Below are 23,511 nucleotides of genomic sequence, written 5' to 3'. Positions count from 1 at the left end.
GCTTTATTGGGGTACAGTACTTTACATTTTTACCACATTCCTTAAATAGGTGCTTCTTTATTTCAGTCATGCTTTTTTATACCCCATCTTTGAGAAAATTGTTTGGCAGCTTGGGAACAATTTTCAGTGTAATTATTTTTAGGAAAAAAATGCTTTTCTTTGGATGTTATGACCAAATGATTAAATACCCGTATTTGCATGTTTGTAGGCAGAATCAAAATATTCATGGCATCTAACACAACTATGCATTTTGCATAACATGTCAAACCTTTCATCCAGTTCAAAATATGAAAAAGTTTTACAATCTGAGGAGACAAAACTAAAATAAACGTTGTATATTGTCTAAAAGCTGCAGGACTTTCTGCAATGGAAAGAGGGTATTTATTTTCAAAATTGTAAATTTCAAATGCGGGAATAATAGGTGGAAAATGTCACTAAGGCCTGAAAATAAAAAAGGAGCAGCACTACAAGCCTATAGAAGCTTTAAAAGCTTAATGAAGAGCTCCTGAGTGACTCCAGTGCAAAACACTCAGCCCAGGTGAAACAATTAGCCCTTCAGCAGAAGACTTTGTTCTGAACTTGGCCTGAGCTGGCCTAAGGACAAGATTGGGCAAAGACATCAGTGTTATTTTTTTCTGGGCACTACATCTTTCCAGGTACTAGAAGGTTTGACAGGCACTTACACAGAAAAGAGAAGAATGTTCTTCTAGTGTTAGGACTAAAGTGGACCAAGAAGTAGAAGAAAAATGATATATAATTACTTTATGAATTACACACAGCATGTTACATGTTAATGGAGTTCCCCGCTGCTAGGGTTCTAGGGATATGTAGAAGGCTATGACATAATTCAACTAGAATAGCAGTGGTTCCCAAGCCCAGTCTTAGGGGACTAGTGTGTCCTCAAATTTTAGAGCTCCAGCTGAGCTCTAAATCTCCAATCAAATTGATTACTTTAATACTTCAGGGGTACTTCTTCCAGTAGTTTCAGCATACAGAACCTTAATCGGCATTTACTCAATTGGCAGACCATGATTTTTTATTAAATAGCTCTTAATAGGTGATACATGATAAACAGAGGTGAGACTGCATTGAACACTCCAACAATGAGTTTTTTTTCCTTTCAAAGAGGACCACATTTAGTTACAATTCATGCAACATGTTTGAATGAGGAAAGCTCTAAAACCCAAACCAGGAGAAGATTCATACCAATTACAAGCTCCATTTGATGTTTAAGATCTTAACGAAAATTTATGAACATGTCCCAGATAAAAAAAGGAGATCGGTTAGCCAGTAATAAATAACACATCTAGGACAAAACTAAATCTCACAGTGGTCTCTCAGTACCAGGAGTGGATACCAGTGGAAAATCACTGAACAAAAACACAAAGTTTTTACAGTATAGTACACAACACTTGGGAATAAAAGCTCAATAATTGTGGACTGGGTCCCATACTAACTTTATGTTTATTTTGAATGATTCAACTTTTTTATGACATTATGTTTAAATCATGTTTAAAAAAATCCATAACCTCCACCCAAGTGTCAGTTTAACAGCCGTTCTTCTGAAAAACAAACACCACTGAACAGTTCCAAAATTCAGAGGATTCTTAATACAGTGCCAGCAGAGACGAAGCAGGCAATTGATTTTCCCACTGTTCAGGGGATAACGTGAATTTCCCTTGTTCTGTCAATGATTAATAACAAAATCAATCGAATGTCCAAAGGCCTCTCAGCAACAAGAAATCAAATGATACAGGTGCCAGAAATAAATGCTTATTCTTACATCACTTACTATTTAACCAAATTTGACTTCATGTTCAATGAAATGAAACTGCTTGTAACAATGTCATGGAAATTCATCTAGCTGGTTTGTTTTATAGCAGCTAATTGATTAGAAAGATTTACCTAATCCAATTATTCCTTGAAAGAAGACAGAGTATGGGCGTCATTAACTGGGGAAATTGTTCCATCTTCCCACGACGCTTTGTGTAAAAAGTACACTTCCCTGTAATTTCAGCTTCTTTGTCAATTTTGTTTTTCAGTGCCGATTCTGAAGATGCCCTTTGGGCTGACTTTGTCACTACGTGGGCAGTGTGGTGGCTCTGTGGCTAAGAATCTACGCCTGTGGCTGGAAGGTTGCTGGTTCGTATCCTGCGGCTGGTAGAGGAATCTTACTCTGCTGGGTGCCCGAACAAGGCCCTTAACCCCAACTACTCCAGGGGCGCTGTATACAGTAAATGGCTGACCCTGCACTCTGATGCGAAGCTTCTCTCCCTGTCTGTGTGTCTCATGAAGACCAACTTGGGGTATGTGAAAAGACAAACTCCCTAATACGAGAAATTGTATATGACCAATAAAGTGATCTTATCTTACATTTGAAAATTCTGAATACTAGAATCAGGTCCATTCCTATACGGCTACGGTACATGGCAAGGGAGCTCTATTCTTCATCTTTGAACACTAAACAAATCCTGATTCTTGAGTGCAGAAGATCTGAAACAGCAAGAAAAGCTACAAACTTAAAACTTTAATTAATACTGCCATTGAAAACGATTTTATTGCAATTCTGATTCTTAGAGAGTAAGGAAAAGATTATTTATAATACTAACAGTGTAAATCATTTATTTTGAAACATGTACTGTTTTTAATATTTTTATTAATTTGACAAGCAATTTTTACTGCCATCTAGTGAGAACTGCAATAGCTGAATAGAAATCATAGTCATCATATCATTATTATATACAATACTGAAACAGGAAACGCTTCCTTCATTTCCATGCTCATGAGTAAGCAGATTCACCAATTTGTCTGTCATGGTTTAAAGCAAATAAAAATATTATTGTTAGAAAGGTCCCTGGCAGTACCTAGCCAGTATTATGTATGCATACTGTACCTCTATTTGGACATTAACTCAATATCTGACCAATCATTTTCTTAAGTGCACACTGCCCTCTATTTCTCCTCATAAATATGCTGAAACAAATAATTGCTGAGAGACATGATCTCCAGTATAAAGGACAGACATCCTAAATAATTACCTTTATGAAAAGAGATATCAATAAAACATACTTTGCAAGCAGCAGGAAAATAACTCCTGTGATTGAAGCAAAAATGCACCCTGAACTATTGTTAGGCACCATTTCCCAAAAAATAAAAAGCAGTAAAACTGACTTTGATAATAAGAAAATGCCATAAGAGTGACAACAATTTCAATTCCCACTTCATAATAAAATGCCAAGAAAGAGAATACATGTTTATGTATGTAAAAACGAAGCTACTGTCCACAGCTCTATTTGATATGGAGTAATTTTTGAAGACACCATGGAACATACTGTACTGGTTAAAAGGTAAACTTTGGCTTCGTGAAAAAAAGTTGCTACCATTGCTGAATTGGTTAACCCTACACACACGGACACAATTCCCTGGTGACAAATGCTCTATACTAATGTCCTGATGAGTTTGTGTGATGTACAGTACAGTGGCGGCAATTGATCAGCGAGATACTGTATATCATTGTATGCATAAAGACAATACCTGCCCTGTCTTTCCAAAGGCATGTTGTGAAAAACAGCTGCCTTGGAGGATAACAGTGTCAACTTATTGACATATCTGCTCTTTTGATACCATTACCAAATGGGAGTATCAAAAAGTTACTGCAAAACAACTTATTGAAGGTAAATCTACATTCTTCGAAGGAATTCTTCGGCCTTGTCAGCTTCAGCACCCTGGATGCACCCGCAGATTTCAAGAATTTGTAAAGGGTGTCTGGGGAATGAACAACTTTCATGGAATAATCAAAGAAGTTTGGAAGAAACAAAGCCTACAAGGCCTCTGCATGTGGATGTAACCTTCAGAGGCAGAGACAAAATAAAAATATTATAAGCCTGCCTAAAAGTTTTAAGAATCCAAATGGACAGGCACTACTTAGACATAGCCTGTCCCTGGAACTGTGTGCCACAGGACTCAAATAACTTTTTGGTCACTGACTCTTGGTCCTCAAATACATAATATGAAGCTGTCTCTCAGACGTTAACTAAAATCAAAGAGGACATAACGCTCAAGTGAAATCTAGAAATGCATTTTGGTAAACAATCAACCATAACACCTTTCTAGCCAAACAGAGGCATTCTTAGCACCAAAACAGGCTTATAGTTCACTAGTTCTCTGAGGAGGTGCAATGGCTAATAGCAAAGTTATCTCCACTAAAAAGGAACTCCAGAGAATCTGAATGAGGAGATTCAAATAGGAGCTTCACAAGAGTAATGAAGGCTGCACTGAGCTCCTGCTGCAGAACAGGATCCCCTTTAGAGGAGCTCAGGTAAATGAGGAAATGGTTTTGCTTAAAAAAGCAGCACCCAAGAACATCATCAATTTGTATTTAATGACACACATTCATCATCCACAGAGATCTGTATTTACTCATTAAACTGGTTACACTGGGCTTTGGCCAAAGTTTCAACCCTGCTCCAAGGAAATCTACCAACGGACACCATACTGGGAATGTATGGAAGAAAGTTCCAGAATACTGTCTGAGGCAACCAATGCACCCAGCAATGGACCTGCCCAGTGCCTATCTTTTGTGTCTGCAGACATGTAGCATGCTGCCATATATACATACACATCTCAGACCTGACAGATGCTTGAAACTGTGCCCAGGTGTTGCAGAATGACAACTCTTGAGCTGAATCACCCATGTTAAAGTTTTACATAAAATTAAATAAAAATATTGAATATATAAATCCATATATATAAAAAGTAGTTTATATTTGAGCAGCATACTGTAGGTCACATGACCTGTCAAGGTAGCCAGGGAGACCATGGAGCCTTTAAATTGGGAAAAATAAACCTAGACTGGGTCATGCGCTTCTCAGGATAAACATGGAGTCAGTCGACCTGTGCAGCGACCTCAACCCACTGCCATTCGTGCAGAGCCTGGACAATTTGAGCACAGTGGTTGGTGGCCAGAGCACCACTATCTCTGTAATAGACAGCTGCATTTTTACGTGGAGCTCTTCTGTTTTTGACAGCAAAGATACAGGCTAAGATGAAACATTAAAATTGGGCTCTCCCTCCTTGCATGGCAATTTTGATGACCCCAACAGGTTAAACAACTTTTTAACAGGTTAAAACGAGGGGTTCAAACATGGGGAAGTGGAAGGGGATGGTGGAATAGACTTTATTGCCCAGGCATCCTGGCAAGAGAGTGACTTCATCCAGTCGAAATGGAACTGGATCTGAGTCCTTTTCCTGTTTTTTTCAGAGAAGGTGATAATGAGGACCCAGATACCACAACAGATTCAAAGAGCAAGTGGTGCTGGGAGGAGCAACGCCTTTGCCATTTTGGACTTAAAGGGCCTCAGCAGGGGATAAAGACACTGCAGATTTCGATGACAGGCATTGCCAGCCTACATTCTCAGTCTGTTGTTCCTGATGAATTTCTCCAAACAGTTCATCAAAACTAATTGAACCATAGCTGCAAATGGGGACTACTACACTATCTGCTGAAGGAAATCTTCTTTGGCCCCTGATCAATGCAAACCTGCTTTATCTGTCCTCCTGACATTTTCTAAGAGAGCCACAAGATAAGCCTGTGACAGCATCAATGAAGCCAGCAAGCTCAGCAGCACAGGCAGAGGGGCCAGTGGTCTTGTTGTGCTTTCACTGATGTACCCCTAGGTGTAAAGAAACAATAGCTCACAGCTGCCCTTCCACAAACATGTGAACAAACTATAGACAGCAGTAATGTGGCAGCGTGGGACCTTTTCTTGCATGATAGCTACCTAAAAAAACAGAAATTGTCGCGAAATGGTGAGGAGAGCTATGGGGAGGGTTAACCTCTAAAACAATGTGCTAGTGGCAAAACTCACAGTACAACACCACTGGAATGTAAATTACAGGAAGTACAAAACAAAAAGGGTATTTCAACAACCATGCACATAATCACAAGACTACTTCAAAGAACAAAAAAAGAAACAGTATATGAGCCTTAACCACCGTAAAGTGGTTGAAACCAGCCCTTAACCAGCAAAGCTCAGATGGAATTAACATAAAATGATTTATGGGAAAAGAGAAATAAAATTCTCATAATTAATATTTATAGGGTCAAATTAACAGCACAAACCGAAGATAGGAAAGAGCAGGTAATTTTGCCGTTGGGCAGTGGAACAGCTGGCTGGGCAGAACCATCTAGTGTACTGTACGTCATGCAGACTCACTGCCACTTTACTTGCCACTTTTATACAGTTATTCCCTCTAGCACAACAGGATCAAGGGGGGGTCGAATCATTAGGTAATAGCGTGCATAATGTCTTTGAATATCTGTCAAGCTTTCACTGCTTTTTTAACAGAGGTGAAAAAATATTAAGGTATCAAAAAACTGGATATTTAATTTTAATGTACTTTAACTCAAGACTTTCCAATCAGCAGTATATTGTAATATTAGTAATATTATATCCAATATCTGGAGCTGTGGTAGCTCAGACAGCAAGGACATCTAGCTCCTGACTGGAAGGTCCTGGGTTCAATTCCAGGTAGGGGCAAGTGATGTAGCTTCCTCTAATTCCTTCCAGATGGCTTCCAGGTCCACTCAGCCTGTTTTCCAAATGAGTACCGGGGGTTAATCCTTCCAGGGGTAATAGGCTGGCCGGAGCATGATGCTGACCACATCACTTCCACCTCCAGTTGGATGGTCAAGACAAATGGTGGCCCTTGCCTTTATGGCCTGAAAAGGAGACCTACCCACTGTATATCCAATATCCAAGTTATATTAGATAGGACTTCTATTGTTTTCTATAACTCTTCCGTCTATATGCTTAATTGCTACAACTATTATCACCTATAAACTACAAAGGAGTAGGAATTTTACAAGAAACAAATGCCTGTTTTATTCTTGCATCTCATGTATCACAAATAGAAAGAGATGGACAAAAAATAATACAAAAACTATTGAGACACCAGTAAAATTATAATAATGTCAATATGTGCCATAAATCAATGCAAACAACAGCTGGCTAAATCTTGACATACACCATGCAAGTGCACATCAAAGATATTTTCCTTAGGCCATCCAATCATTTTGTCCTAGGGCTCAAAAACAGAGTTGCTTATTGCCAGCTTTGAAATATTCTCTCTCTGCAAAAAAAATCAATACATTGTTCTGAATGAGTTAAACTACCACCACAAACCACCAGCAGTAGAATGCTGCTTGGCAAATTTTCATCGACACCAATCACCTGATGCACTTTGTGTGAGATTATCTGTATTTTTTATAAGCTAGACTGAAGATGTAAAACATTTCACCTCATTCTACATAATACTCTATTGGCACCCTGTTAGTAAATATAAATTATCTCAGAGCTCTGCAGTTCCTGTAATCATGAAAGTCTACAACATACTGTACATTCCTTTTGTAATAATGAGAAAGAGTATGTTTTTTGTATTACGTTGGGAAATGTGATGGATAATTTATCAAGCGTGGCTAGAATTTTTTTTTAAGAAACAAAACACATAATTTCTTGTTAATTTAACACTGCTGTCTAAATATCATATTCATAACTCAGTTTTTAACAAAACAGGCATAATTAACAAGGAAGAGACCAATCATCATTCACTTGCCACCAGCTATATCACCCTGCAAATCACAACTGGCAACCCACTGAAGCTAAGCAGGTGTGAGCCTGGCCAGTTCCCGGAATGGTAGACCTCCTGGAAAAGCTAAGGTTACTGCTGGAAACGGTGTTAATGGGGCCAGTAGAGGGTGCTCACCCTGTGGTCTGTGTGGGTTCTAATGCCCCAGAATAGTGACAGGGACACTATACTGTAAAAAGGCGCCATCCTTTGGATGAGATGCAAAACCAAGGTCCTGCCTCTTTGTGGTTATTACAAAGCCCAGCATGTTTCTCAAAAAGAGTAGTGGTGTTACCCTGGCATCCTGGCCAAATTTCCCATTGGCCTTTACTGATCATGGCCTCCTAATGATCCCCATCTATGAACTGGCTTCATCACTCTGTTCTCCTCCACACTGATAGCTGGTGTGTGGTGAGTGTACTGGCATACGATGGTTGCTCCAGTGTACAGGTGGGGCTGTACGCTGGTGGTGGTGGAGGGGAGTCCCCATAATCTGTAAAGCGCTTTGCGTAGAGTGTCCAGAAAAAGTGCTACAGTATATAAGTGTAAGGAATTATTATTACATGTACTGTAATACAAGTAAGACTATCTGTGTTTTCTTGATTTATCCCATTTTTGTAGAAAAGAGTTGGGGTGTTACCCCAGCATCTGGCCAAATTTCCCATTGGCCTTTACCAATCATGGCCTCCTAATAATCCCCATCTACTGTATGAACTGGCTTCATCCCTCTATTGTTCTCCCCACTGATAGCTGATGTGTGGTGAGAATACTGGCGCATTATGACTTCAACCTCATCCAGACTGATGCTGCACCATTGGTGGTGATTAAAGGGATTCCCCATTACCTGTAAATTTTGAGTGGAGTTTCCATAAAAGCACTATATAAGTAATATTAGTAGTAGTATTATTACCTGATTCTTCTTAGAAACGGGAAGCTCTGAAAACACTTAAGTCTAATTCATCCTTCTCATTGTTTGTCTACAGCCCTGTTCTGAAGGTCCGAACCTTCAACAAACACACAAAAACATACTGTACCATGCTAATGTTTGCAGCAACACTACAATAATAGAACACAAAATTGCTGCACAGCAAAAAAAATATATACTGTATGAATCTCTGTCTGAATCTTCCTTATTTCTAATGGTTATATTATATATTGTTATATTTGCCATTTTTGTCTAGTTCTGGTCAGTTCAGAGTACAGACATAAATCATGTAGCAAGTTTTATTTAAAAAAAACAGTGTCTTTATATATTGTAGGTACTGTACAGTATATGTGTTAGCCACAGTGCTTTATTAAAAAGGAAACAAAATGAAGTTACTTTTTAAAATTAAACATATTACTTAAAAGTTTTCTATGCACACTTGAGAGAAACTCCTGTAACTGCTAGTCAAATAAATTCATTACACATCACTTATTGCTCATTAAGACACTTTTAATTACACAGATCTTTCATCCACACTCTGAAACACTCCAGCAAGAGATGGATAGGCCAAGGGGGAGATTTTTTCATGAATAAAATTTAAAGGTTAAACATTTAGTGTGATCACATTTAAAAAAATAAACTGTGAAGAGATAAATCACTGCAAGATAAAGTACTGAAATAATCTGCATCTATATTTAAATTACAAGGAATCAACTGTAGACAAGTATCCAGGGAATATGTACGGTTGTACTGTACTGTATATGTGTGCTGTAAATAAGTTTTAGTCATGAATAAACAAACATGATAATGTTAAGTTTAGTGAAGTCTTTAGTTTTGAGACTTTTTATTATTAATGTACTGCTGTTCTGTGTCCATGGGCTTCACTTCATTGCAGCAGGCATTCAAAGAAATGTGTGCATATAGACTGCAAAATGTTTAATAGAAAAAAAGAAACAGCAGAATAGCAGAAAACAGCAACTTGCAGTGAGGATCTTAGATCTCTCTAAGCCAACAGTTCCCCATTTCACCTCCCCAAACCATTTCACTGACCTTTTTGTTTGCACCCTTTTGCAATGATTTCAGGACTCCTACCCTAGGAAAACCAAAATTAACCCTAAAAGTGGATCACACCTTGCCCTTCTCTAAATGAGTAATAATTTCTTTTTAAAATCAAAGATTTCAGCTTTTCACAACCCTCCCTCAGACCCTCTTTTGTCCACTCTTTCATCTACTCAGTGCTTTGTTCTCGTGTGCTTCGTTTTCCAGCTACCTTACTCTCTCACACTCCTGATGAAGGCTCAACATGTTGTGTTTTCAATGTGGAAATAACCTTTAGTTGCTCCTTTGCAGAAAACAGAAACTACAAGTAAGGACTGATGTAATTAGAGGAACACCACTCTCTAATTTAAACCAGTGATCTTGAATCTGGTATTGTTCCTAAACTAGTCAAGTTGGCAAATGATACAAAAATTGAAAGATGAGGAAACAATGTACAGGAGAAACAGCAAATGAAAATTGCTGTAGTAGATCAGGTGGGTAGCTGCGTCAGCATGCGTAGGCTGCAAAGGAACAAGTAATAGGTTTATTCCATGCTGAAAAGAGAAGAAAGAAAACACAACGTTTCGGCCATGACCAAAATGTTGTGATTTCTTTCTTCTCTTTTCAGCATGGAATTAAAATTGCTGTTTAGATAAACATTTTATATACAATTTAAGACTGGGAAAACAACAGGTATATGTGTAATGTAGACAAGTGCAGAATATTACCCAAAGGTAGTAAATACATAATGCATTACACAGTGCATTAAAGGGATTACTAAGGAATAAAGCCTTTGTAATTAAATAGACATGTTTACTGTATATGTCTACATTGTGTAGGAAAGTATACAAAAAATACAAAATACAAAACACAAACAAAATATTAGGACATAAAGTTAAAATTGTAGACTTTACTGTAAATATAGGGATGCTAAAACTATACAAATTCACTATGAAGTTTTCTTTTACAAACTTATAGTTTAAATTAAAGTTTCGTAAAGGCTCTTTTCAAGAAATCGCTAAGTGATAGTTTTGAATCAATTATTAATTCCCAAACAAGCTAAAGGGCCTGAAAGGCCTCCTCTTGTGTGGTACCTTTTCTAATTACATACCCAAGATGAGTGCTCCTTCATCTGATGCTGGTTGCTATGGGGACCACTGGCATGACCCCGCCAAAAGCAGTTCTGGCAGAGCTGGTAATTGTGGCACTGTTGGCATCGGTATCGAAAACCCATCATGCTTTCGCTACGACAATAAGAACATTCCACCGGGTGGAAGACTAGAAGATAAAACACAGGAATATGGAAGATACCTCAATACGAACTAACAACCAGTTCTAATCATCTTCATATCTTGTTCACACATGCATTTAGTTAGGTGCATCATTCTTTAGTAACAGGAGTTGCTTTTTAAATTCCAAACGAAGAAACTAATCTTCTATTTGTGATTTTGTGTGTGATTTTAAAACTTCACCACTTTGAACTGCAGACACACACTGAATTAAAGCATCACAATTCTGGAAGGCTGTTAAAAAATGTGATGAGTACTAAAATCAAGGATAATTCAATGAATAAAGCTTTGATGTGCCAGTTTCAACTATACCCATAATGTGGACAGCCATAAAATCCATAAGTCTAAAATATTTTTTTATATATACATTTCTTCTGTGCAGTACATACAGTGTACATGGTTATATAAAGTACTACTGTATATCCAGTATACTTCCAGAAATTATTAAACAAACAATACATTTGCTATATAAATGAAATTTCACACTATACATATTTATATTTGTATATGCTGTACTGTATATTAAAGAGAACTGAATGGCCTTCTCTCATTTGTAATGTTCTCACATAGACAACGTTTTGCTTTACAAAAAGTTTTCACCTGCTTTCAATGATGTCCAATTTTGTTTAATTAAAAAATACACACAATACACCTTCCACTTCTTAAGACTGACAAAGAGGGTGAATACTTTTGCAATAGACATCTTTGTGGCAATTGTTTTGCCATTTTTGGTTATATACTTCCTTCAGCCATAAAACTGTTCAGCTTATGATTTAAGATTTCATTTAAAAATGGCAAGTTTAGAAAATGACTGTAATTCAACAAAATAGAACTTTATTGGAAAGGGGTGAATACTTTTGCAAGACACTATATGCACAAAGGTTAGTGCAAACACTATTAAAACAAGACAGTATTTCAAAATGAACTATGAAATGTACTCTCCATGAAGAGATGCTGATTGACATTTACCATTTTCCACATTGGCAAGTCGGTGCATGAGAGGTAACCAAACCAGGCACTGTGGGGGAGGATCAGCCATTAATGCATCCAGAAACATATTCAGCATAATCTTCTTCTGGGAACACAAAGACAAAACAGCTATGACTGTGTGCAGAGTCCCACTGGATTGTATTACTTCTAGGTATAATGATGTTTTAGTAGTGTGATCGTTATGTACGTGAACGCCGAAAATAAATTCAAAACAGTGCACAGCCTGCTACTGTACAGTATATATTCATACGACTAAAACTGGCAGGATTTCTTCAACATTATCTGTAAATAACCGTTTTTATAGAAAATATCCCTTTTTCAGAACGTCTCTTAGCAATAAAATGAAATGACGAGTCTATACAAGGACATCAGTAGGACCTGTTTAAAGACACCTTTAATACAACTGTATTGTCACTTTTGGTTCTTGAGCTGTAAAAGATCCCATGTTGAACAAATCACAATATCTACAATAAGCTTTTATAAGGTACTTAATACTGTGCAAGACATGGTACCTACTTGCCAGCCAAGAAATTCAAATATTCATAAAACAATCAATTAAAAATGATTGTATTCATTTTCCACAATAATGTGCTACAGATACTGTTCCTTTTGACAAGTTAGCATTTTAATAAAATGTACTTTCACTTTACCATCACTGTAACTGGCATTTACAAACTGCTTCATATATTAGTGGACACCTTTAAACAAAAGGCATGAAAACTCCTGAAATGTTGTATTGAATAGTGTTATTTCAATTTGGCAGTTCTGTGGTGGTGTTGACCTACTGTAGATCAGTGTTTTGGTATTACCTGCTGTGGAAAGCACGTTTGCACTGAATGTTCTGTGTAACCGAAAGAAGGACCTTCAAACACAGCCGTTGGGAGCTTCAACACTTCTCTTAAGTAATGATCAAACTTTGTAAACATCATGGCTCCGGTGGAGTCCGTGATCTGAGAGAACACATCTGGAAGAAAAAAGTCAGTACCGCAGGTCAAATCTTGTCTCCTTGGCATTTCTGAAAAAGTAGATTAACTTATAAACAACAGAATCACTGACTATTTAAAAGTATGGGTAAATTTGGCAGCTATTTTATTTTTATGTGTTCAGGCAGGGTATACTGTAGATTTCCAATTGTGAACATATTTTCTTCTTCTACAGCAGTTCAATGTTTTTCAAGAGCAATTCCTATGAATGTGACATTTTGCACTATAAGAGGAAAGTCCTCCTGCTGTTTCTTCACCTTTGGATGGCATAGCATGCATTATTATGTGCTAAATGAGAATGGCATACACAGTGTATATATACATACTACATACGGCACTCTCATCCAGAATAGCATTTGGTTTTTTGGGGGGTGAGTCCATCCTATTCACTAATTTTCAGTAAAAAATATTTAAATTCACTTAATTTTCTAAACAATCAATTAACTAAATGCCACGAACACGTCTTGGTGACTTGTGTAACAGACTATACTATATAGTCGAGTGGTTCACAAACTTAAAAATATGGATGTGATCATGGCAGCATTCATGTGCTACTACACCTCTGACCGGGGGCATAAAAAACCCAGGGGAAATATTGACTTACGCTCAAACCAAAATGCCACAACTGCCAAAACGTATTAGGGAGGAGGCCCCTGGGATGTTGAGAGTAAAAATGCTACTGTCCGGGATCCCCCGACATTGGCTGACAATGACAACTGGCAATCATGATTCATTTTGACAGATTCAACTCATGATGGACAACAGCCAAGGCAGCGACATCGCCACGCCTGTGCAAAATTGTTATACAGGATTAACATTGTCCCGTCAGGCCGACTGGACACTAGAACACTTAAGTGTTGGTTTCATGAACTTTTTAAAAATTTACATAGTAGCAAATTCTGCTTGGTCACAAGCATGATTACAGAGAAATAGGGTCGCTGTTGCATCACTGGTTTTGTAACCTCGTTTTGAAATGCAGACAGCCGTATGGCACTATGCATACAATTAAACTTCATCTTTTGTAATGTAAATTGGAGGTTGTTCATGTCACAGTGTACTTGGTAGTTTCAATGTGGTTTGAAATGCACTCATCATTGCTGATTTATTATAACCCCAGAATGTAAAAATTGTGTTGCAGATCCCCTACTTACAGTATATACTTGTATGAAACAAGAAGTTCTGGCTGTTAAGCAAAAGACTTTGTCATCTCCTACTGTATGTTAAGGAATTAGTAATCATAAAGTTACTAATTTAACTAGTATGATACTATCATAAAGTACATCAAGGATTACAAATTCATCCCGTCTTTATTGTTGAATCAATACTTTACAGTCATATTCCAAGTAGGAAATAATTCCTGATGTTCACTGACATAGGCCAAGTATAGCCACTGCAAAGAATATCCAGTGCCAGTATATCCATGAACCAGCTGGAACTGGTGCTTAGCTATACTTTAGCATCTTTACAAAAGCCAAGTACTTTGTGAAAATTACAGATAACCTGTTTGGTTGATTTATCAGGCCATTTCCTGGATTCTAAATATGTTGTGATACAAATATTCCATTAATGTATGATGATGTGTTACAATGAGACAAAGCCAAAAATGTCCAGCCTCTAAACAGATGCGTACAGTATACAGCCACTTTAACTTTGGTTCCTTCTGTACGCCGGAACTTCACTGTATACTTTTTACACAAAAATTCAGAAATCTTTTTCAGTGATTGATCTGAAATAATAAAGCAAAAAGATGTTTTTTGTGTATTCTTTTCAGTGCCATATGCACATCTTACGTTCCTGCAATCAAAAACTAACTAAACCAGACAGACTATTGAAAATCCTAAATTTTATGAGATGGCATAATGACGTTCCATAGCCCCCAGGAGCCCCTATACATCACATGGTTATAGTTTTCCTTGGCTAAGAAGGCAGAACTGTGGAAGTTGGGGGCCAGAATTGGTACCTTTCATCACCAAGCCCGGTGTTGAGCCAGAAATCACAGTGTGCTGGAAAGTGTCGAGCGCTGATGAGCTAAAGGGTCTGTTTTCATTTTATATAGTTTTGCAATGTAAAAACTGCCCCCAGAAAGCTGTAGAAGGGGGAGTTTGAAAGAAATGAAATATGCAAAGGAAGTTATATTAACTGTGTACAGCCATTTTAGGTGATGTACTGTATACCCTTCATTAACATAACAAAAGATGACAGAAAAGGCGTACTGGGGTTTCTAAAAGGAAAACATCTTGGAACTTCAGTGCCACATCATTTCATCACCACTAAATTCCTAAATCCACCTCTAAACCTATTTCTGCCTAAATGATTACTTTGCTTAAATGCTAACAAAAAAAGTGTGGCTACCTGCACTTCAGCAGTTCATTACATTCATTATAAAATGTTAATTATAAAATGTTACAAGAAGGTGAGACATGCATGATTCTGCCTGAAAAATCAACAAGCTGACTGCTCACAGAGACATATGAGATATTCCTATTGCTAAACACGAACAGGAGTGTTTGTATGGTTCCGTAGCTCATTAGTGCCACATTGAGGATAGGAATGTGTACTGTAAGAATAGAAAAAATAAGGTACTCTTGACTCTATGTAGATTCCTGGAAGTATGAGACAACTTCCACTAACCAAACAATATTCATACTGTAGGTTTAATCCATATCTTGTTGAAATAACATTAGAAAGATACTTTATGGTTATAGATAAACATTTTAAAAACAGACTAAAAAGACCCAAGTAAAAGTTAATTTACACTTCCTGAATTGACACATTCAAGGCTACTGGCATGACATATTGAGACTGCAGCTGTCTCTCTTAATGGGGCTCACATTTAATAATAATAATAATAATAATAATAATAATAATAATAATAATAATAATAATAATAATAATAATAATAATAGTTGCTTACACTTATAAAGAGCTTTTTTGGGCACTCCACTAAAGGCGCTTTACAGGTAATGGGGACTCCCCTCCACCACCAGTGTGCAGCATCCGCCATAGTGAGCCAGAATGCCCACCACACATCAGCTATCAGTGGGGAGGAGAGCTGTGTAATGTAGCCAATTCATAGAGGGGGATTATTAGGAGGCCATGATTTGTAAGGGCCAATGGTAAATTTGGCCAGGATGCCGGAGTTACACCCCTACTTTTTTCGGGAAACGCCCTGGGATTTTTAATGAACAGAGAGTCATCTGAAGGACGGTGCCTGTTTACAGTATAGTGTCTATACACTATAGACACTATACTGTAAACAGGCACCGTCACTATACTGGGGCATTAGGACCCACATGGACGCAAGGTGAGTGCCTCCTGCTGAGGCCCCATTTCTCTTTAAAAGACGACCCTTCCATTTTCTTCAGTTTTATTGTATGTGTTACACTAGCCCTGCCACTCCACGGGATGTCACAGCTCAGTGGCTGGCAGCCATGCCCTCGCTCGGCCTTGATCGCCGTGGAGACAGTGATGCAGAGCACCTGGGTATAGAGAGCTTTCACTACAGCAGGTGCTCTGAGGGTGTTTAAAACCTACTCAGTGTCTCCTCGGAGATCCGGCATTGACCTTCACATCTCATTACTGAGCCACCATTCCAGTTCCCCGCTGTTCCACTCCCCCTGGCCTGTCGTACCTACGCTCTTGGGTCTGTAACACCTTCAGCGTCACTCCGTTTCCTGAGGGGTGGCATTGGTTATGACAATATCACATCTGACCCTACCTAATGTGTCTGTCGTGAGTGTTCAGAAAAAGAGCAACAACTCCATGGGCCCTGGTTCAATTACAGCTTGTGGGACTCCCTGAAAGGAGCTGTCATGTTCCTCACTTCTCTTTAATCTGAGTGTTCTAGTGTCCTCCAATTATCAAATACATGCCTGCTAGGGTGAAGTGGTATAAAAATATATATTGCTTGATGGAATTAATGCAGTTCCCAGCACTGGCTATGGGACTTTAATAGCTTCCTCTTATTTGAGACTGCCCTGACATACAGTAGGCCAGAAAACTTGACTCACTCTGCCCTCTGGTGGCTGCTTTATGTAACTGTAGCCCGTATGACTTGGACCACCATACTGTAGATCAATATACTACTCTGAACCAGCGAAACCATGAACTGCACTTCTTTTATTAAATGTAACAGGCAAATTGTCTCTTCTGAATTATTGCTATAGTTTTTCTTTTTTCAAGTGTTCCTTTTCACGATCTGTTTTTAACATTCCAACGCTAGTGTTGAGAATCTATGGCACAGTTTGTAAAAACAAAGTCTAGCCACTAGAACATACACATAGTGTACTGAAATATGCCTTTGGTCAGGCAAACTTTAGTTAAACTCATGTTTGATTGTTTTAATTAATGTTGCTAGATTGTACTCAAAAGCTTGAATGTTTTTAACCAACACCTGTTTTTACATAGTTCAAGTAGGTAGCTGCATCAGCATGCGTAGGCTGCAAAGGAACAAGCAAAGGTTTATTCCATGCTGGAAAGAGAAGAAAAGAAACATAACATTTGGGCTGTTAAGCCTCCGGGTTCCACAGCCGAAACATTGTGGTTCTTTTCACCTGTTTTTATGTGTATATTGATTTTCCATGATGTTATTGTTCAATTGTATACCCTGTAGGTAGCATGACCCATCTTTCAAATATCTTAGAATTATATCTTCACGCACATAATGAGTCATCCTGTCAATCTGCATGCTAAACCCTCATTTTTATATATCACAAATAGGATCACCTGCTAATCATGTCTATGTTCTAGGATTCATTAGGATTCATCATGATAAAGTTACACAAACTGCAGAGATTGACTGTTTAATTCAGATTACACATTTCCTTACTCTCTGAATATCAATGCACACCATCATTGTTTTCACAAACACTACTTTGTGATGGCTTCTACAGAATATGATTCATAGTCCCATTTAAAGTTATACATTTGCCACAATAAAACACAGTATTTGTATTTTTACAGAACAAAAAAAAATTCAGTTTTGGGGCAAATACAGACAAAAAAATCATATTTGCATTCATTTTGCTCCCTACTGTAATTAATGTAATGTCAAGTCACTTTTGTTTTGTTATTTGACATTTTTTAACCTGGTATCATCACTAGACAATGATCTCAGGTCTGCAGGCATGCCTACAACTAAAAGAACAAATTCCTTGTGCTCACTCTACAAGCACTACTGGAAAAGCTGTGCATGGTATTTGAACCTTTAGAGCCTTCTATTCCACCTCATCACTCCTCTTGTGTCAACACCTGAAGAAGGCTCCACGGCCAAAACGTTGTGTTTTCTTTCTTCTCTTTTCAGCATGAATTCAAAATGTAGGTTACTAAAGAGCTCAATTCAGATTTACAGACCACAGGTCTATAAACAAGACTCTGAAAATCAGATTCGCAGTTACGGCAAAAGTTTGGCACAATAGTGCTCTTTAACACAAAGCCTGATTCTAAAGCACCTGAAATCTTTCTGTATTTGTGAGTGTCCTGTAATTCGCCACCTGTGTTTGTACTTAATCTTGCTTTCAAAATGAATCTAAAAAGAAATGTTAAAGATGACCCAATGAGTTTCAGTTAGTGTAAGCAATGATCTGAGAGAGGTCTGTTCGAAATAAAACACTATCAGGAAATTCTAGCTTAGCATTGCACATGGCCAGTGACAGTGTAGTAATGTCCTGTGTAATTGCATATATCTTTCACTAGGGTGTATCACTGTGTAGAAAAAAAATAAAGCAGGGGCCTCCAATCCTGGTCTGGGAGGGCTGGGGTTTCTGCAGGTTTTTTAGGCCAGGGGATCCCACAGTCCTGCAGGTTTGTATTCCTCTCTGTTACACAACTGAGAATTATTGAGTAACTAACTCAATAACATGATTAATTTGAACTGTTTTTTCACATCTTAAACATGTTGAGAGTTGCCTTTTAACCATGGTGCAAATTACGGGGGAGCTAGGGGGAGCTCCCCTGAATAAGGCACGAGCTCCCCTGAGGAGACCATTTGCAAAATTTTGGGGGGGGTCTCTAAAATACGGATGGCACAGTCGCAGAATCAATTTACAGTTGTCTGAGAAGGAGCCTCAGTAACGTGGGTTTTGATGAGTTTTTGAAGAAATCTCTTTCACGCGTGATGTGCCCCCCCCAACCAGGGGTGAGCTCCCCCTAATGCCAAGATATAATTCGCACCCTGTTTTTAACTACTTGTATTTCATAAGTAAGAGAAAAATCCAAGTTTATGAGTTGAAAAAACATTCCAATCAAACAACCTATTAGTTCCATCAAGACTTCAATTAGGTAATTAAGCTCGTCTGGAATGAAATTCAACAGGTTTGTAGGCCTCAAAGACCAGAATTGGGAACCCCTGTTTTACAGCACAGCACAGGAAAACTACCATATTAGTCCAATTAAGGCAATAATTAACTAAATTAGTTATAAAGAGGAACTGTAACACTGTTTTTATTTTTCAGGGTTAGAAAGAATGAGCTTTGATGAGTGCATTTCAAACCGCAATGAAAGTAAAATCTACACAGTAACTTGTAAAACCTCCAATTTGCATCCCAATATACAGTAGATATAATTTCCAGGTATGCGCGGCACCATATTCTGCAATTCAGAACAAGGCAACCAAAGTTCCAGTGACGTGAAGCAGCCCTATTACATTGAAAACAGCAGGCTTGTGAAAAAATGTGTTTTAAACCAATTGAAATATTGCTCTCGATTTCAAGACGGTTTTGCTGATAAATGGAACCTGCTTATCAATACGCATGAAGATCACGTTGGAAACTTCCTGCAGTGAAATGCCCACTGCACAATCAGTACTTAAATAACTCATACACCTCATTACATTAGTCATTACGTCACTAGTGAGCAGGAAGGGCTGCATCATGTCGCAATTTGTGGGAACTTTCGCTATCGCCCATGGTGAGACCAGGGGTTTGTGACAACATGTACTTATAGTACTTTCATAAGGTTCATGATTTTGTGCTTAACTTGAAAGTTGTAAATGTTTTCTATAACATCAATGAATTTTTTGGGAAATTGAATTTAGATAACCTGTCTTAGAAATTGGGACTGCAGTTCCCCTTTAAGAACCAAGTCAGAATTAAAACCTGGTGATAAACTTGCCCTCCAGGACCTGCAAGGGGTTTCCCTGGATTGAAGAACTGAAGTACATTTCAGGAAAAGGGAAAAATGTAGCATCCCAACATACTTACACCGTAGTTTGTCCACAATTTTCCCACCACACATGGTAGCCAGCATGGCTTTAACAGAAAACACAGTCAATTTGCCATGGCCTTCACTGGAAAGAAAAGACAAAAACAGACCAGAAAATTAAAAAAAGGACACAGCAATCCTGAATAGATAAAGATGCCCATCCTTTTGTTCTGAATATTTTGTTGCAACCATTGAACTTTTGAACACTGGATCTACACTGAAAGGTTACAATATATCCAAACTGGGCCACCAAATTCTAAATATAAAGTTGGCATACCTTAAACTGCTCTTGTTCAGAAACTGTTTGACCAATTAATTCCAAACTCAGCAGGTACTGTATCTTCTTTGTGACAATGATATTAAAATAAGGCAAAGTGAGTTTCCTACATAAACCAGTAGACATCTGACAGCCATGTTTTTTCAAAAGTGACTGCTAACTGTTCAAAGGCAGAGTAAATATTTAACTCCAAACTTGGCAGGCATCATCCCTACCACAACACGATATTATCTTTTTGAAACTCTGGTCCAGCATAACAAAATAGTACATTAAAATTGGTCACATAACAACATAAATGTAAAAGCCATAAAATTCAAGATTTGTTAGCCACTTACTGAATGTCCACATTTGAAAAGCAGGCACATTTCTCACTGACAGAAATACAAATCATTTATATCATGACACTGGTGCCAATCTCATTAAACTACTAATGAGTTAGATGTTAGATGAGCTAGATTGTCACTGAAGACACCAATAATTAATCTTTTCAGCAAGCATTTGATAGAAAGCTAACCACCACAGAATTTTATAATAGTAACTTTTGTTGGCATTTCATGGTTTCATACTAGTGAAGATACAGTAATTCTTCTACAGTCTTTCTTTGCAGCTAATATGTAACATAACATTAAACTCTCTTGCGAAGGAGCCAACCAGGTGACAGCATAACACAGACAGATGTCATATCTGAACCGTTAATTTCACACAAAATAAACAATTTTCAAAATAAACTGGAAGTTTTAAATCTATTGCACACAAGCCTGTTGTTCTGGGACACCAGAAGAGGTAAGTGTCTCAGCAAGTTTTTCTCCCCATTACTGAAATTACCCGAAAAGACCTTCTGATTTGAACTGCTTATCAATGACAAGGTCATTGGATGTGAATTACTTTTCTAAGAGACAACACTTCCTGTAAATGCAAAGGAATTATATGTAGCACTTGCCATTGCATACAGTATATTCTTTTTTGGGGGGCAGAGGTCAAAGACAAGAGCCCCAGTGGTGCATTTTGAGTTCCCCTCAAAATACAGGAATATCGTAATAGTTAAGGGCAACTGTTGTCTCTATTCAATTAAAAAAAAACATAAAACATTTCACAAAATCCCAGAAAACAAGAGTCAAAACAGTAACGAGTTACCTCTAAACATCAAAGCATTGTGAACCTTTTCATTTCACTTCACTCAAAGATTTAATTGCAAGTCTTGTTTCTTACCTTCTTTCTTCCATGAATCATTAACATTCCCAGCTGCCTTTTCAAACCTGGGCTTAATTCTAAAGATTTTCTTTTGCCCTTATCCTTTCTATCTCTTCAATCAATTAAAACAGACAGAGCAGACAGTACCTTGTCATTGCAGACAGATAATTGCACTGAATTGATCTGATGATGAATCTGTGAATGACGCTCGGCCATGATTCATATCTAAGGCTATGTGCAGTTCATTTTACACATCCGACAGCTAGGGGAAAACAGCAGTTCATTTTAAGGATCACATATTGACAAGCCAGCATTAGTGGAATAATAAAGGGTATTTAAAGCATTTAAGCAAAGTAATTAGTCTTGCTTTAAAGTCAAGGCAAGAACTTCTTTCTTGCTTGCTTTCAAAAAAGACTAATAAAATCAAATGCAAAAAAAAAGCTAGTGAAAAAATTGGCATTGTTTACTTATAAAGTTTGATTTGCTGCGTAACCTACAGTATGGGTCCATCATTAAAGGTAATAATTACACAAGATCCGATAACGTTCTCAATCATATCATTTGCATTGGTGAAAACAAGTAGTGTGAAACAATTTTGTAGCATGTTTTAATGAGGTAATTTGCATATAACCATTAGTGAAATAATTTAGTGATAAAAAGTTGTTACAGATACTGGTTTCAGTTGTAAACCCAAGCTGACCAGTGTGGTGGTCCTAGCTACTTCAGTAGTTTAGTTGGAAAGCTCAATTTATGCTAAATAGGTGAGCAAAATTAATTTCTGCCAGGGCAAAAGGTTTGCATATACTGTATAATCTTAACTACTCTTACACAGAGCATGTGCAAAGGACCTTTGAAATAACTAATGAACATATTCTTATTTTAAAATTTAAAAAGGCTTAAAAATTCCACTGTGTCTCAATTGTATTTACTGTCAGCTTTACATTTGCTGACACTTAAATATTACTGAGTGGACAACATGTCACATCAACTTACCTTTCAAACCTACTGCCTGACAGCACTCATGAACCTCTGTGCATTACAAATTGTCACTGCATGTCAAATAATAACGAAACAAAATCACAAACTGCCAGGCATGAATTTCTTACTTGACAAAAAACTACAGTACAGAGCACAGATGTAAATCCTTTCTCGCCAACACTGGTAAACCTAAATCTAGCCACTGTGTTAATTACCTGTCATAGGCAGCAATCATGAAGTTGAGGAGAAGGCTGATTGACTGTTCCACACTTATTTGATGAGTGGTAGGAAGCCGTTTGTTAAGTTGATAGTAAATGGAAGAGATAATTGTTTCCAGTCGGGAGACATTGATTTCCGTGTTATGGTCTAGTGTGTTGAGGCCGTTATCACGAAAGGCTTCTATTACATTCCAGACATCTACAAGATGCACTGTGAAAGAAACAGAGAAGACAACAGTAGTTCAGTTACACCAGCAGCTGGAGAACCAGAAATGTGGGAAACAACAGAAACAGACTGACACTCAAGACAAGTTTAAAAAATACTGCCAATTTTAAAAACCATTATCCAAACCGCTAACCTTCTTTTATTGATAGATGCTACTTTGTAAACTCTAAAAGTAGTAACCTAAGATTTTCTAGAACTTAAAATATTTTTTCACTGTTCTAAAAGAATGCATATTCACACATTGCCTCAGTAGTATTAATTCACTTCACAAATCATGCCTGAATATTTAGGATTTAGCAAAGAGTTGTACACTTTTTCATCAATTTCCTTGCATTTGATTAAATCAAGGATTCAGCACAACAGCGTACATTTGTCAGAGCTTGAAAACTAACATAACACAAGACATACATCTTTTATCCTAGTGCCAGAATTCAATAACTGACTTACCAATTATATAATATACATCACATATTAAAATGAGGCAATGTCTCTTCTCTGCTTAAAAGGTGTATATACTGTATAATTACTGCAGCATCAAAACGCACATTACCAATCCAATTCATTTACCAG

General features: G+C 37.6%; 1 protein-coding gene across 12 annotated transcripts in view; it reads right to left on the bottom strand.

The window, feature by feature from the left end:
• The window catches only part of dtnba (dystrobrevin, beta a), a 176,986-nt gene that overhangs the window by 105,232 nt on the left and 48,243 nt on the right, over positions 1-23,511 (bottom strand). For 11 of the 12 annotated variants that reach the window (XM_015348275.2, XM_015348281.2, XM_015348288.2 and 8 more), the window contains 5 exons: positions 22,713-22,926; positions 20,051-20,136; positions 12,678-12,832; positions 11,848-11,953; positions 10,701-10,867 (listed from right to left, as the gene is read on the bottom strand). In XM_015348275.2, coding sequence (XP_015203761.1) covers positions 10,701-10,867; positions 11,848-11,953; positions 12,678-12,832; positions 20,051-20,136; positions 22,713-22,926 — 728 coding nt within the window. The remainder of the gene's footprint in view (positions 1-10,700; positions 10,868-11,847; positions 11,954-12,677; positions 12,833-20,050; positions 20,137-22,712; positions 22,927-23,511) is intronic. The other variant, XM_015348278.2, reaches the window with a different exon arrangement.

Source organism: Lepisosteus oculatus, chromosome 2 (genome assembly GCF_040954835.1).
Source record: "Lepisosteus oculatus isolate fLepOcu1 chromosome 2, fLepOcu1.hap2, whole genome shotgun sequence".
Taxonomy (NCBI): domain Eukaryota; kingdom Metazoa; phylum Chordata; class Actinopteri; order Semionotiformes; family Lepisosteidae; genus Lepisosteus; species Lepisosteus oculatus.
The sequence above is the reverse complement of the archived record's forward strand: the minus strand, read 5'-3'. Positions and strand labels throughout refer to the sequence as shown.